Source organism: Falco naumanni, chromosome 12 (assembly GCF_017639655.2).
Source record: "Falco naumanni isolate bFalNau1 chromosome 12, bFalNau1.pat, whole genome shotgun sequence".
Taxonomy (NCBI): Eukaryota; Metazoa; Chordata; class Aves; order Falconiformes; family Falconidae; genus Falco; species Falco naumanni.
Window position 1 is genome coordinate 29345391 of NC_054065.1, and position 17417 is coordinate 29362807.

General features: G+C 41.6%; 1 protein-coding gene across 1 annotated transcript in view; it reads left to right on the top strand.

Annotated features, from left to right (window-relative positions):
* The window catches only part of ALK (ALK receptor tyrosine kinase), a 322417-nt gene that overhangs the window by 67017 nt on the left and 237983 nt on the right, over window positions 1-17417 (top strand). The window contains exon 2 of the mRNA XM_040611688.1: window positions 15874-15993. Within this exon, the coding sequence (XP_040467622.1) occupies window positions 15874-15993 (120 nt within the window). The remainder of the gene's footprint in view (window positions 1-15873; window positions 15994-17417) is intronic.

A 17417-nucleotide genomic window follows, 5' to 3' on the forward strand; every position in this document is an offset into this window, starting at 1 on the left:
TGAAAATTGGGCGCTGTCATTCAGTTTGGTTAAGGCAGTGATCATTTGGATACTGACCTCCAACACCTGCAAAACTAGATGGAAGAAGAGAAGAGAGTCTGTGTACCTGCAGCATTCTGATCTGTTTCTGTGGCTGGTAAAGATACAGTTGGAATCTATATTACGGGAAAAGCAGCATTACTTAAAAGAGAGAAGAACTCAATTAAGGAAAAGAAAAAGGAAAAAAAGCCGAACAGGTTATCTTAAAAAGCTCAGATGAAATTCCAAGCAATCTTGCTTATTTCATCCGTATCAATTCTGATTGTCCGGTGTCAAGGTTTCACAAAAATTTTCTTGTACTTAAAAGTAGCAGTTTGGATTTTGATTACAGCACTGTGATGGACCTGTCAATCCTGACAGGTCTGTGATAAATCCTTTTTAGGCTATAATAGAAGTGGCATCATATTGTGCAGTTACTGGATGTGAGATGATACAGACCCCTCCAAGCCAGGGTTCCAGTCTGGATTTTGGTTTTGCACATCTCAAAATTCAGGAGAGTTTGACTGAAGGGATTTGACTTAGTTTCACTTTTAGCAGATGCAGTGTAGAAACCTTCCAGCTCTAGCTGGCCATCATGGAACTGGCAGGTTAGGTGCTGCTGGAGACACGGAGGGCAGTGACCTGAGAAGCAGGACAGACTGCATTTCAGAATAGGAAACGGAGAGGAAGGAGGGAAAGTTCTTGACTGCTCCCACATGCAGCCCAGGATGCAATGGTCAGAAAGCAGAGGAACTACTGGCAGATTAAAACTTAGAGCTGGGAAAGTGAATTTGCAGCTCAGGCAGTCTGTACGAGGAGATAATGGTGTTAATTCCTGGGAGTAGTGAGCTGGGTTCTGATCAGCCTTGTGTAAGCAGGTGTACTCCAGAGATAGCGAGGAGCAGAGAAACAGGTTAATGACTATTTTTAGCAATGCAGTAAGGGCAGACTGGACAAGCTGGCATTATTTCCCTGATAAATCGTAGATTGTAGATGCTCAGGGAGCACAAGCATCTGAGATGGCAACTACTAATTGAAAGCTGCACGAGCTGGACGGAGGCAGGTGTCATCCACAGAAGAAGATACTCAGTTCCTCATTGTGAGAATCGGTCTGCTTCCGTACTCTGTCATCCCTTCAGCGTCCAGGTGCTCTGGACCAAGCATTGCCCTTGTGAGAGGCACCTGGCTGCTAAATGCCTGGCTAGACCTCCCCTCAAAGGCAGTACCGCCTCTGGTCCCAGCTCCCAGAGCCAGGAAGCAGTTCCCTCCCGATGGCATGAGAGATCCTAGGCTTCCCACGTGCGATCACTGGGCAGGAGCAGGGATATAAAAAAAGAGGGCAGGGAGAGAGCCTGTCCCTAGTACTCCTCTTGAGCAGAGGAGGGGAGGGGAAGAAAAAATGCAAAACTGAAGCAGATACAGTCAGTTCCTGAAGACTGCTGTTAGCAGCCCAGAAGAGTGACTGTAGGATATCCTTGAGCAGGAGGGCATAATGGCTTAGGGATGCCCGAGGTGGAGGCAGATAAGCACTGAGGAGAACCGGGGGGGAAAGAAAAGATGCTTTTGGTATTAAAATATCTTACTGGGGCCCTTATTATCATCAAGATGTGGGAGAAGTGTCCTAGAGCAAACAGGTTCCTGACGACCAAACTGTATTATTAGAGTTGTCTTGATGACCAAGTGGAAAAGTTAAGTGATCTGGTGGTAAAAAGCCTCTTACCATGCTTGGTTCTTTTGAGTCATCTGGTCACCTCTGTATAATTCAGAAGCTTTATAAAATTATTCATACCCTCTCTTTGCAAGTTGCAACGCGTCTGTAGGATGGTGGTCTCTTTCTGTATTAACTGCTCCAGTTGTCTTTACGGACTTAAGATACCCCTTGCTGAGCCAGAGTGTCTCCTGAGATAAGGTTATCATGGCAGAAAAGCATGTTCCTGTTTTACTTCTTGCCTGAATTTCTTTTAGTAAATGGGGTGGAAAGAAGGCTGCTTACGTTCACAGAGTACTTACTTTCCTAGGAGTACAGACTTGGGATTCTAAGATCTATGACACATCCTTGGAGTGGGTTGAATCTGGGGTGACTTTTGCCATGTGCAAAGTGGGACAGTTTCAGTTTGTGCCTACAGCCCGCATGGTCATCTCCATGGCAGGTGGATTAAAGGTGGGGGAGATGCTCTCAGACAGCATTGTGGCATGCAACAACTATTTTAAAGCATGATAATTCTCTACAACAGTTTTGAATAACAAGTTACTACTTCTTCGTGTAATTTTATAGTTTCCCAGAATGTCTCAGGCTGTAGTTCCGGATAATGCATAGTCAGTTCATTAACTAATTGTGGAGGGCTGACTGTGATACTGGCTGCTGTTTATCTCTACTTGTTAAGCCGTATGGAAAGAGCCTTCAAAATACCCCAAATCCTGATAGTTTTTGTGATTGCTAATACTGCCATTGACAGAAGGATATTAGGCAGGCCTTGCAGCAAGTTTGTAAAACTGAATGTTTCAAAAGACTTCTCTCAGTTCAAACCCAGCAATTATGAAAAGGCTGAGTGCTCTTGCCTCCCTGGTGGGACGCAAACGTGCCGAGTGTCTCTCTGCGGCTCACTGAATTCAGTGATGGATCAGCTGCTTGCACGGTAAGATGGTTAAAGGTACAGCTAGGACTACAGGTGTGGGCAGCTTGTAAACAGAAAGGCCGATTTTTTTTTTTTTGGCAGAGGAAAGAAAAATGGGTGTTTTTCATTCTGAAACTGCCTGCCGGTATCGAGGAAGGGTATGGATGTAAGAATCAGTGGCATCATTCTGGTGGGGATTCAGTCTGTTGTAATTCCTACAATGTTTGTTGTGCCGTCTCTGACATGCAGCTCCCTTTCTGTCAATAGAAATAAATATCCATCTGAAGTTCGTAGCTAATAGGGAATTTATTTCATTTGAATTTTTTCATGAGTTTACCATAGCTGTGCTCATTCTGGTTTGCTTTTTACTAAATTTTTTAAGAGACCTTGTTGACTCTTCACAAGTTTTTTTCAGACTGGCCAAGCTGAGTGGCTTCGCCAGTTCAAGGTCCGTGTCAGGGGATTTTCGGAGAGATGCTCTGACAGCTGCATAGCAAAGTCATATCTTGTCAGATGCAGAGGAACTAGAATGACTTCAGTCATTTTCTAATGGCAGATTTTCCATCATTTTGAAAACTAGACTTCCTATGGGAATATTTCAATTTACACAAAATGCTGAGGTCTTTTCAGTCTGGGAGAAAATAAAAATTAAATGCTTTGACCTTACCACAATGAAACATTTAGATCATTTACTTAATTTGGAATTATACTACAGTATACTTTACTGTAAAATTGACATGAAACACTTACATTTTTATTCCTTTACACAAAAGCATTTGCTCCTAAGCTATTTTCCTACATAAGGTTTTATTTCCAGGAAACTTTGGATTTATTCTTGTTCCTTCCAACATGTGGAATGGAAAGAAAGAGAAATCATGGAGTTTCCTGCAAAGCAGAAATTCAGACTGCTGCTCGGATCCAGCACCTATTCAATACCACAGGCATTTGAAAGACCAACTGGTGCATAGCTGGAGTACCACACAAAGCAAACAAACAAAAAACCCCCAAGGGCTGAAATCTGTTGCCAGTAAATATTTGAGTAATTTCAAAGTATTCATCAACTGCGATCTGTCCATGAACAATTTGCAAACAGCCAACGAGTGCCAAATTTCACAAACAAACTGTTCATTGCAAATAGTTTGCCTCTTTGTGACTGAGAGGTATGTTATTAAGAAGCCAACTGTTCTTAAACAAGCTTTTTACCCTCTCCACAGTAAAAACTATGTGTGAGGAGCAGGACAAAAAAGTTTAACGGAAATGATATTCTGAAAATCTTGCTTAGACATTTCTTCATAAAAATATTTACTCTTTTTTTCTTCAAGGATTCACAAGCCCATTGAGCTTCATTACTTCTGTGTTAGTAGTAGAAAAAAGAAGGCAAAAGGAGAAACTACGCAATTTATCTGAGATCTCATTGCAGATAAGAACTGGAAATGGAACTGGCTCTCTTGAGTTCCAGTTCCCCAAACAGTATCTATGGAATGATAAGTAGGCTTTTATTTATGACGGGTATTAGTGTGGTGCGCATCACAGAAGGTGCTGTATAACTATATATATATATATAAAAAAATCAACTTACCGATTTCTGTAGCAGATTTACAATAGCGGTCTGTATACTCTTCCTTTTCTAGATGCCAAAAATGAGGCATAGGTTTGTTTTACATCATTTGGGGCTGGCAGTGGAAAAGCAGCATAAGGCTAGCAGTGCTGCCTCGGCCTTTTCTGGCCTCCTCTCTCTTCATTTGTCGCCTTACCATCATCTCTAAGTTCACCTTTAGAGCAACTGATGAAAGTACTTTGATTTCAAGATGTGCACACAAATAAAACATTCCACACTTGGTGACTAAAGGTAAAACTTAAAAAAAAGAAGCCCCAGCACTGAAGCCGCTCACTGAAGGCAGCTGGTGATGCTTCCTCCTTGATTATTGCTTAAGGACCGCTATTTGCAAGCACCTTATCCCAGGAGGACTTTCTTGGGGAAAAGCCGTGGGAGGAAGGCTTCTTGAAGAGGTGTCATCTGTCATGACAAGTTGCCTGTCCTGATGAGTCTGGTGCTGAGACCACATTATGATGACTGATGAGGCCATCCAGAGCAGTTAACTCAGCCATTTGTAATCATTTCTCTTACGGGCCTTTCAGTAATCACTTTGGAAAATTCTTTTTGAGCAGCACAGGTTCTGGGGGGAAAAGAAGCAAAGTTGTTTCCCTTTTGTAGAAAAGGATTTAAGTAGACAGAAACTTGAGGAAAACTAAACCCCCAAAAATCGGTATAGAGTATCTTCCTGTTCTCCTAGGTATTCCTTCAAGGCTCCTCTGGTTTTATTTTCCTGTAGATGAAAGCCCCATCCACACACTGGTGCTGTTCCGGATGCACAGAATTTCACTTTCACAAGAGTGAAGTCATTTGCTGAGTGACTGGGGCTGGATTACCAGAAGTGGGGACCTCTGGGGAGAAGGAAATAGTAAGGATTGTCGTCTTTTCTAAACTTTGCTAACTTTGAGTGACGTAAATTTGAGCAGGTCATTTAATCCCATGGTTTCTTAGTACCCTCGCATATAAGAGGTACATAACTCTACTATATAGCCATCATGTCCAGTTTTCCCCATGTGGTTCATGTCTTCTGCTAGTTGTTTCACAGCTCCTTATGTTTCCATAAAGGCTAGCTTTTGGGACCAGCCCTTCTCGCCCGGTTTGCCGCTTCTGAGGAAGGCTGTGTCGGTACGTGGGCACACATAGCAGAGAGAACAGAGCACTCCTCTCTTCTGCGGTAGGCAGGTGATGGTAACCTGCCTCTTCCGACATGTGTGGGTCTGGCTGAGCCCTACAGCAGCCCTGATGGTGCTGTGCTTGTGGGTAGCTACACAGGTGGTGATAACACACCAGTGTTCTGGCTACTGCCGAGCATCCAGGCTGTCCCTCCAGCCTCCCCCAGCCACCAGCAGGCTGGGGGTGGGCAAGATCTTGGGAGGGGACATAGCCAGGACAGCTGACCCAGAGTGACCAACTGGATATTCCATACCATATGATGTCTGCTCCGATAGAAAAGCTGAGAGAAAGGAGGAGGAAGGGGAAACATTCGTTATTTACGACATTTGTCTTCTGGAGCAACTGTTATGTGTACTGAAACTCTGCTTCCTGGGAAGTGGCCAAACATCACCTGCTGATGGGAAGTAGAGAACATCTTTTGTTTTCTTTTGCTTCTATGCACGTGACTTTTGCTATTGCTTCATTAAACCGCCTTTATCTTGACCCACAAGGGTTTTTTCAATCATATTTTCTCCCCTCCATTCTGCTGAGGAGGGGAGTGACAGGGTGGTTTGGTGAGCACCTGGTGTCCAGCCAAGGTCAACCCACCACGCTACTCATCTTGGACTGTATGTCATTGATATTTGGACAGTCTTTATACTAGCAGCCAAATAGAAGGCTGAGTAGGACTTCACAGCAGCATGGTTTGTATCAGCAGAGGTAACCTGGGCCATCCTGCCCCACAGAGAAGGCCCTGCCTGGAGCTGAGCACTGTCTTCTGTATCTCATAACTGAGCTGCTCTTGTGCCATCCAGCAGAGGATGGTGGCTGGTGGTATCAGCTGCTTCACAACATCACTCACCTCTCTTATGCGAATGTTGAAGATTAGTTAATATTTAAGATCTTTGGAAAGCAGCTATACAGAGAAAAATTGTGCCACAATGGTAAAAAAAAAACCAAACCACTTTAAAAAATCAGAGTATCTCCAGAGATACTGCTGCTCATTTTTCTTTTGTACCTGAAAGACAGAATGATCAGCAATCTCCCTTTTACAATTTCTACTCACAGTCAACTTGGAGGTGTCTATATGGGTGAAGACAGCAGTTTCTCGTGCCTCGCTCAGGTGCTTCATGGACTTCATTTTGGCAGCACTTGCAGAACTTCCTTGAGAAGTACTTTCACATCTAAATACACCCCGGTTGTAGTCGGAGATGCTGTCCTTTACCTTAAGCAAAATTAAATGTTGCAGTGAAAATAGACAATCTAAGCGCATTGGCATCTTTCCCAGTAAAGGGAATATGAAGTAGTTTTTATTGTTACTGCCAAGACAGCTGTGTTTTAGATTGAAATAGTCATCGAACCCTTTTGCTATTTCTAGAAATAATGCAGCTTGCCTACCAATAACAAATGTCTAGTATTTTCTCTGGTACCAAAACACCCTGCACATTTGTTGCTATTCTGCAGCACTATATCTTAACAGAAGTGCCTAATGCAGCAAATAAATGGTTTTAACCATACAAATGGCAGGAAATTTATAACTGTCACTGCTTCACAGTTTGTGTCTGTTGTACATATGTAGGGCTTCATATAATTCCTTGGAGTGTTCACTTTATGTTTTGATATGACAGGCATATTTTAAAAGTTTATTTTTCTAAAATACCATTTTTGGATTGCAAGGTTTCAGAATTATTCCACGTATTAAAGCTGGACAAAGCCTCTGGAGCTGCAGTGACCTTTCTAAAGGTGTTGCTTCTGTCTACGTGGTACAGTCAAGGCACAGTTTCTATAGGAGACATCACTTCAGGATTTCTCTGTCTTTTGTGTGGGAAATCGCCAGTTTTTACCTGAAGTTCCTGTATTTTATTTTCTTTGTTTGTGATCTATTGTAATTGTGAAGGGGTGGGGACATTTGATTTAAAAAAAATTCCCTGGATTTGTATTTCTATATGTGGGACCATTATTAAGCCTTCTGCAAACACTCTCTTTCACATGTGCGTGTGCAATAAACATAGAATTTCCCTCCTTTCACAGAAGCAATAATGGTAATAATGATAGTAATGAGGAAAAACAAGGCTGACTTATGCCACTGCTGTTCTTTCTTCCAAATAACTAGTATTTAGTGACCAACATTTGCAGCTGGCACTGTTGAACGGTTCCAGGCAGCGAAACAAGACTTACGCTTATGCCTGAGGTGGGTTTATGCCAGGTGGTGGATGAGTGACTGTTCTGGGTGTTAGCCCATGCTCTTTGAGGAAGAAGGATTGTGCACGTGTCCAAAAAACTCTTTTCACGAAGAAAGGGGCATATGTAGTAGTATGGGATATGGGGAATGTGGGTTCCTGGGGAAAGATGGATAAATCAGCTGGAGTTAAGTAAAGACACTTCCCAAATTAACTTGGTCTAAACTGGGACCTTTGAATTGTCTCTTGTGTCTGTGTTGGGAACCATAGGAAAAAAGTTTGTCCTTCCTTCTGAGATGCAGTAAGTGTGTGGAAATGAACTTTGTTTCCTCTCCATCCCCCATCCAAGCTCAATGCTGCAGTGCGGTGGAAGAGGTGGGTTTAAATGGTGAGGTCCTGTGTGACTGTAGTTGGATTTGGGATTGAAGGAGGGCATTTAGTGGCTATATATGGAAGCAAAAAACGTTCCCTAAACTTTCTTACAAATGTCTCTAGAGTTAAGAGGTACTGACCTGACATGAAAGCGTGGGAAGGTAGAGTCACCACCATTTTCATCCTGATCAAAGAAGTCTTTACAAGGTGATGCAGGCTGCCAGCTCTGAGGGTGAAAAGCCTCGTGCAGACCACAAAAAATTTGGTGCAGATCTGCACCAAAACCTTCAAATACTACTTCCCCCAGAATTTAAATATTCAAGAAATTTTTTAATGGGTCCATTGACACCTAAGAAACATAGAGGCAAAAATAAGTGAGCATCAGATCGCCACGCCTTGAAAATAAGAGAGACAGATCAAAAGGTAGCCGTTGAGAAAAATATGAGCTTGTATTAAAATTTGTAGGGACTGCGGGCCACTGAGTATCTAAAATCTGTAGCTGTGTTAGTGATAACTGCTTAGTGGTGTAAGTTTGTGCATGTGTTCCAGGTTAGTACGCAGTCAGTGTAGTACAGTGTAGTAGATGGTTTTAAGTGTATAAAGAGCAGGAGGTTGTTTCTAGGTTTGCTTCTTTCTTTTTCCTTAATCTCACTACCTAGAATGATTAGGAAGTGTGCAAATCTGTATGTGCAGCTGGATGTATGTTTTAAATATGGAAGCAGCTATGCAGAAATCCAAGGTAAAGGCACTAAACGGTTTGAAGTCAGTATGTGTAATGAATTATTAAAATGCTGTCAAAACATTTTTTTTTTTTTTTTTTTTTTTTTTTTTTTTTCCTTGAGCCTGGCCACTACACTTCTAGAGGTTATGTTAACTGGGTACAGACTAAGGGAAAGTTCCATACAGAGGACTGATCTGAGATGTGCAAATATATGGACGCTGAGAACATGTGGGATCAGGACCCCAGCTGTGACCGATGAGAATCGTACTGATATAGCATATATACCGGTATAGGAATCATACTGGTAAGCAACTGCTCTGAAGTCCTTCGGATGAGGAACGCTGTAACAGAGAGTCCTTCTAGGCGCTGGCCCAGCAGGCACTGGAAGGGCTTCCAACAACTGCACATGGAGGAACTTTCTAATGTTGACACACGTGTCCTCTCAGTGGGTTTGCTGGAGGTTTTTCTAAACTACAGTAGACAAATACCTCAGACAACCTCTCCAGAGTGGAAGGGCTCGCTTTATTTTTACACATAGAGAAAAAATTCAGAACATCTGCAACCAGAAGTGCTTTAGTGAGCCTTAGTAGGAAGGTTACCAATTCCACAGGCTTTTATCTTGCGTTTTCCTGCTGTCTGGAGGTCTGTCCGTGCTGCAGGGAGCAGCTGGACATAATGGCTTGTGCTTTTCACTGCGTAGCTGGTTGGTAATTCAGATCCATTGGTTATCAGTCCAAATGCGAGGACGTGTATTGCCCTGTGTTGAACAGAGCAGCGCCACAGTCACCCCCCAACACTCCTTTTCTGGTTGTGATCCTAAAATATCTAAAAGCTGATACAATGCACAAGCATCCAAAATTCAAAAGGTACATTTATACACGGAGTTTTGCTGCCAAAGGGCTTTTCGCCTTTGTTTAGCAGAGCTGCAGGCTAGACAAGCAGGAGAAGCACATCCCTTGGCTGGTCCTGCCAGCGGCCTCAGCTTTTGAGGGACAAACCAGAACTGAGAGCAGTTCAATTACTAACACTCAGTCCTTTGTTTTCTCTGTGTTGCCCGCAGAGATGCTTAATTGTGCTGTAGAAGATTATTACAGCAAAGATCAGATCACTGTTGGATTTTTTTAAAGGTTTCTTGTTTGCACACAGATGAATAACAACTTTAAGCCATTCCTAGTCTGGTCTCTAATGGAGACCCTGAGCTCTTTATCAGTGATTCATTGCCGTTTTCTGGTGTCTTACTGGGCAGGCCTTCAGCAGCTGCAGAGCAGCTGAGGTGCAGCAGGATGCTCTAGATGGCAGTATATTTTTAAACTATGGTAGTTGAACTGGGTAGAATATAAGCTTGGTCATTTTTATTTATTTATTTTTAAATACTCTTTGGATGCCACTTGCTTTCAAAGTAGAAATTATAGATTTCTTGTATTTTACAATAGATATGCAAATGCTAAGAATTCACAGAAAGCAGCAAAGAAAACAAAATTGTTTTCCCCTTCGTTTTAACAGGAAAATGTAGGGGTTTAAATTCTGCCCCCCCCCCCCCCCCCCCCCCCCCCAGTAATGAGGTACAACACACCAGTACTTGGTTAGTATTTTGCTGTTGTAATGCCTTGGTGGAATTGTGATTTGGGTGTTTCATGCTCCTCTTCCAAAGCCAAGGCCTGCTGAACAGACCGCATCTCCTAAGACTTAGCACTGACTCTCCTTGCATCAGTAAATGTCCACAGAGCGTGGTAGGTAGGGACTGCCCAGCTGGTAAAGAATGGAGCTGGAACTACCTATCTGCTGATGGGATAGTCAGGTTTGAGGCATTTGGGGTTTTTTCAATCAAAAGTTAAAATTCTCTGTGAAAAGGAGATGGAGAAAAAATACATTGCTAACAGAAAGGGGTTAAAAGAAAATTTTAAATAAGCCTTACAAAGACAAAACCAACCAAACAAAAGTAGTCAGGGCCAGAAGGATAACACAGTTGTTGAGATAAATACAGTTTTATCAGTGACACATGCTTCATGTACAAGAACTATATGCTATTCCCAAATTTACTCATCAAGTATCTGCCAGTCAGCGTTTTTGATCACTTCTATGCCTCGTGCACCACGTCTGACTGAATCCACTATCCACAGGTCTGCTACAGCCCACTAAATGCAAATTTCTTCTCTGCAGCAATCCGGCACGGGTTCGGTGACACACACATACTATCGTTTATTTGCACTCATCAGGCTTTCAGTATGACATAAAATCATTGTAACATAATGCATTATTAAATATATTTTCCAACTGAAAAAGATAAACTTGACAGACTGTCAGCGAACATTTTCATACTTTAGAAAAGGGTTGTAAAAAGAAACCTGGGAGTACATCCACCCATTAATGTAACTAAAGCTTACCAACTATTGAGAGCAAGAAACTGTGGAATGAGCTTGCCCTTTGCCTCATTCTCTGGCTTGACTACAAACAGAATTTGAATTTTGCTTCTGAATCTCATTTAGACAGTTATTTGTATGAGCATAGTTGAGTCTCTGGATTATTCACCAAGCGTTTACTTGGGCTGTTTGTTGGTTCTGGTGCTGCTCGGTCACCTCAATATAATGTGGTTTTTGCGCTTTCATGGACGACTGGGTATGTTTGTTAAGTGGGAAGAGGAGAAAAATGAAAATTTCTAAGAGGCTGTATGAGTACTGATCGTAAGGATCAGCTGTGAATTTGAGAGCTTACAGGGAATCCTCAGAGGATCTTTTCCCCCTGATTGCATCCCCTTACCCCCTAAAACTGAAACCAAGAACTTTAGTGGAGCCAGAAGCTCAGGAATCCTTTATCAAAAACCTCTGGGGTGTACACTCTCAGCTAGACTGAGGTAAGCCCAGACATCTCGCTGATCATAGCCAGCGAGGGCTTCAGAAAAGCCAGGGTCCTGAGAGCGCTTCTGCAGGATGGAGAAGGGTTCAGGGCCTCACGGTGCTGGATCTGCCCTTCCCAGGAGGTCCTGGGCCTGCCTCTGGATCTTAGGAGGTGTCTGCAGAGTTTTCCATACCTAGGGCAGTCAGCTGCCTGTAAAGGTTTTTTTGTTTGTTGAAATGAAATGGAGTCACCTTGGTCCCAAGTAATTTGGCTTGGGTTTGTTTTTGTTTTTTTTTTTTTTTTATAATAGGGGAGAAAACTTCTGTAATATTCTTTCTGTGGAAGATTGGTACCTTTTACTTAGAATTGGAATAACCTTTTCTGAAATGTCAGGCTTTCCCAGAGACTGGAAAAATCCACATCTTAATGGAGGCTGTTTCTAAACATATCATTGTAATATTTGCTAACAACTACTCTGTTGGTTGCTGTTATCAATCAGAACCACAAATACTACTAATGTTAATTTCTGATTTCCATGCAAACATGAATGATTTTGAGATGTGGATCCCAGTTACTAATTTACACATCTGTTGCAACTCTGAAATCTAGAGGACAGGTATATGCAGGTTTGTCACCTCACATTTACCACTGAGAAACTGGCAGTAATACAGCTGAGCAAAGGGAGAAAGCTTATCCTCTGATTAATGAAGCAATATCCAAAGGTAGTAATAAGCAGTATTCGGTTACATGTAGGTGCAGGTTTTGGTTTAAAAAGGCATGGGTGTTTTCATAAAAGTTCAATTACATTTCTGCACTGCACGGAACTTTAGAAAAGTACATATGTTAATTGCTGGGGATATACTTGCTTTTTCTAGAAAGGGCAAAAAAGGGAGGAAATCCTGTTTGTTTAAAAATTACCCAAATAGAAGGCTTTTCCTGTTTTCCATATTTATGTGAACATGCCAGGTTATTCTATTAAAGAGATATTTTTCATTAAAATGATATGTAAATATTTTATTTAATGAATTTGTGGCCTTGAGGCTTGACTTCAGTACACGAGCCATTTTCTATGTTTTTACCAAAACTTGGTGAGCTGAACGAATTTCACATCCCCTAAGGAGATTCCTTTGCGCAAGTTTAAAAACAGAAATGTCAAATGTTCTCTTCAGGTACATGTTTCTTGCTGTGATGGAGTACTTGGGTCAGGATTTGGCCCTGGATATTCCTTTAGGCAGAAATATCAAAGAAACATCTGTTGTACCTTGCCATACTTTTGGCTACTAAAAATGGAGCTGTCAGCTTCCAGTGGCTAATCCATTAATTTTTTTTAAAGGTTAGGGTTACTGTTGACAAGTGACAGAGCACCCTGGTACAAACAACCAGAATGGGAGGATAGCATATTTAAAAAGGAGGAGGCAAAATTTTCTTAGTGCTATTTGGCTTCAATATGAATAGTTTTGGAGAGGGGGAAAAGCCTTTGTTTTGTAAAAAGACTGCAGAGTGATCTACGTTTGCATTGCCCTTGCTGCACAAGATGCGTTTGTTTAGCTGATAGTCTACTGTTATTGCCTTTCTGGACGTAAAACGCCCTGGAGGCGGGAGAGGAAAGGTCTCTCCTTTTCTTAACCTATAGCTCACTTCGAAATCAAATCATTCCTCACCGTGAAGAGTAGCCTCTTGGCTATACAAAAACGTTTTACCTAGCGTCTTCCTCAGGAGATAACTTAATTGGGAAAGATTCATAACTTCTGATACAATCTTCTTGTCTTCAAGTTCAGACCAATAGCCCAAGTGGATCATTTGAGATGAAGTTCTGAAATTAATCCTAAAGGATATGAGAAAAAGGAGTTCTTAGGTTAAAATGGACTGAACTGAATACATTGCAATCCTTAAAAATAGAGAAAAACTTCCAATTTTTCATGTTATCTCTTATGTGCCTTTTGCTGCTAATAGAGGGGAGGTTCAGGTGCCTGGACTGCCCTGTCTTCTCTGCCCAGATGTTCAACTTTATTTTTTATCATGATTCACTGCATATCTTGGTGACAGAGCGAACATTTCCACTTAGCTGAGGCTGAAGGTAGGCATGATTTCTGAAGAACACAACGTGCAGAGGCATTTTTCTGAATGCGAGGAGTGCCAGGGAATTTGGGGTACTGCAGCTGATCGTTGTTTCACTGGCTCCCAGGTGAGGCTGGCCAGGGTAGCAGCAGTGATTTAATTTTGAGTTCTGTGGCTGCAGTGTTAGGGAGGGAAATGCACCTCAGTGACTTTCAGATTATTTTGCCATGGGAACAGAGATGGGGAGCAGTTCAGTTTTTCAGGTTGGTGTGAAATTTTCACAGGATTGCAAACCCACAGCTTGGCTCTCTATCGGTAGTAAATGTACAACGTCTGCATTCATTTGGGTCCGTTAGGGGTAAAGAGGCCCCAGAGTCCTTGTCTGTGGGAGACCTGTGATCAGGACATTAAATCATTACCCATTTTGGAGAATCCCTGGGTACAGGTGTTGTATAACATGGATATCCGTACTGGGCAGGCATCTCACATGTGGCAAAACATACATTGCTTTTAACACTAGCTTATTTCAGGAGCTCATTTTTTTATCAATATGCTGCTTCTTTTTATTATTTTATGTTAGCATGAAAGTGAAGCACATTTGTAGTAAAAAAATCTTCTTTTAGCAACTATTATAACTACTGTAATGAAACCTGACGTTACTTGCCACAACCAGCTGTCCCAGGGGCTACTGAATGACACGTCATCTATGTCTTGATGTTAGGAAGGAAAAGCCAATATAAAGATTATTCCGTAGTTACCTATCACTTCATCGTTCACAGCTGAAGGCAGGACACTAGGTGTGATACCTACCCTCATAAATCACTGGCCTGATCTTCTGTGTTGCTGTGTTCCAGGCAACAATAGGGGATATTTAGTTATTGTGCCGTAACTTAGCATAGAGACCAGGTTTACTTGAGCCATTTAGGCACATTAAGTTTTTTCCACTCAAGAATTGCTTTAAATACTGCCTGAAGCCCATTCTTGTCTTGAAGATTATTGCTCTAAGCAATGAGCAAGAGTTACAGCTCTTACATAAGAATGGTCATTTTCCCCTTGGTTTTGCTAGCATTACTCAGTTACAGGAGTGTGCTAAAAATGAGCTTGCACTGAGAATGAGATGGGGCACAACTAACACTTGGTATTTAAGCTTCTGACAAGTCCACCTGAAATTTCCAAGTTTTTCTTCAGTGGAAGTGGGAAGCAGAGCTTTAACAGAATCAAAGCAGTGTTTTCCCCAAGGCTTCAGCCATTTATCTTGTTTACTATTAGCCCCTTAAATGTATCTTTTATTATCTGTCACTATTTATCCATTCAATAGGACAGTTCTTCAGCACTCTGAATTAATTACTACCCTAAGTTAGTTAATGCCTATTGTTACAGAAAGTTTTACCAAACTTTTTATTGAGGTAGTATCAAATTGTTTTGCTGTTTTTACAGGAAAGCTTAGCATTGCATCTAAACTAGAAGGATTCAAGCAAGCAACTGCAGTATTTCTTACTTGAAAAAAAAATTACTGAATAGATAAAAAATGTACTTTTTATATTCCTTCTGAAAAAAAAATTCTTTATGGCTTCTGTGAAAAATCAGAACATATCAGCGATTCAGAGGTTTATTTTGTTCCATCAAACAAACCTCCCAAATGCAAGTTTTGCCTGTCTGTATTTCTCCAAAGTTAAATCCTACCTTTCCCCTGAGGACCTCAAAAAATGAGACGAGAACACTCAAGATCCTGTTGTCTTGAGAAAATCCAACTTAAACGTTCACAGGGAAAATCTGTGCTTTCTGAGCTTATAGAATTCTGCTTTGCTCATTGACCTTGTGTGCTATTTCACATACTGTTTCTCTTTGCACCTCTAATATCATCATTAGATATGCAGAGTCAGTGCAGGTTTGTACAGCTTCTTGCCTATTCTGGGTCACTGTCGTATTCTAATTCCCCAAAGCATCTTTGAGATGGATTGGGCTGTTGAACAGAAGCTGGGTACATTTTCTTGTCATGCGTACAGGATCTCCTCATGCTAACAAAATTTTAAAAACCTCAAAGAACAACAATTTGAGGGACTGAAAGGTGAAAAAGAACTTGGAATCAGTGTGGGATTAAACTTAACAGTTCTTCTCGGTGATAGTAATTTTGTGATGTAAAGCAATTAATCTCCTGTCTCTCTGTGAGTGCACGTATCAGGAAGGAAGAACTGACCAAGAAGTAGTTGAATATAAAGGCTTATTGCGTGCGTCTATAAAGCTGTTTAAGATCTTTGCATTTGATGTGTACCATGCAAACAGCTGTGTCATACATAATGTTTGTATTTTTTTTTTTTTAAATGAAAGGTCTGAGCAGTTTGGATCTCCCAGCAAACAGCCCTCCTCTTCCTCCTGGTTACTCTGCTTGGAACTTGACTTGGGTCATGAGAGATACATCCCCTTTCTACTCCCATAGAGGACGACACAGTAAGTAGCATTTATATGTTATCCGAAAGAGGCTGTAACTAATTGCCCAAGGATATTGGTACAATACTAGAGTGAAACAACACAAGTCAAATGATTCTTGATAAAATAGGGCACTAATAAGCCTTAATGCCCCTTACCAGCCACCACACGGGCCTTTCCCCGCCCTGCCCGTGGGCCCAGGAGTCCCATTTCAGCCCAGCCCAGTCCGATGTGGCCTTGGCCGTGCCATCTCTACAGAGGTACCTGATGGCCTGGGCTGCCGCAGCCTGCCCTGTTCCCCCAAAAGCAAGGGGCTGTAGACTCTATTGCTAGACTGTGATATTTGAGTGGTATGTTGGAATCCAGCAATATTATAAAGAGATGAGCTGTGTACCAAACTTATTTTTTCCTGCCATCTCCTTTTGTAACTCATCCCTTCCAAAATCTGGGAATGTGTTTTCATCTGTTCTCTGGTATGACCTACTTACTGACTATCCATAGCCATTCCACTGTGAAATACAATGGTTGTGGTTAGGACTGGGCTGCATAAGGCTGTATCTAACATGCAATCCAGAAAGTGACTGAAGTAGAATATATTTACTATATATCTACTACCACTCTCTATGAGGGGAGATAAGGTGCTGAGAGGCTAATAAGATTTACTCACCCCAAGCCTGTAATTATCTGCTTGAGGGAAAAGTTTGACCTACCTATATGAAGGAGTCCCATATTTCTTCAAATTTATGTTGCAGCCTTTTATGTGTGCAATATATATTCTTTCCACTGGCATACAATATCTGCTCCTAGCTGTTGTATCTGCTTGAATGATGAGGACACACCAATTTCCTTTTGGAAGGGACAGTAGTACAATCTTTTTCCCCTCACTTGGTTTTCTCAGAAGTTGCAAGAATGGTTTTTAATTTATCCTTTATTACTTCTTCCTAAACTCTTTCAGTTTCTGAGTAATACTATTCTAAGGGAAGGCTTTGTTCTTAAAACCTAAAAGCATTCATTCCATCTGACAACATCACATGGAGATAAATGTAACTGCATCTAAGCAGAAATGATTTATTATGATTTTAGTTGGTTGCACAAGACCAAATTCTACCATATTCCAACCATCTGTTTTGCAAGGAAAGGCAGGAATTTCATGAGGTGTTACACAAAATACAATCTTCACTCAGGGCAAGTCTGAACTGCTTTCTCCCTCAGTAGGTGTAATTCAGGACAAATACCTTGAAACTACTGGAGAATTTTGAAGAGGGGCAGGATTAATTTTTCTAGCTTTACACTTCAACATTTCTAAAAGTTGTCAGAACCTCCTTTAAATTAAAGGGGAAGCAGTAGCCCTCAAAGTTAGGCATTTCAGACTGGAACACCCCATAGCATCACTATGCTGACCACTTCAGGGGGGGGGACTAGTGTGGGTACATGGAGTAGAGCAT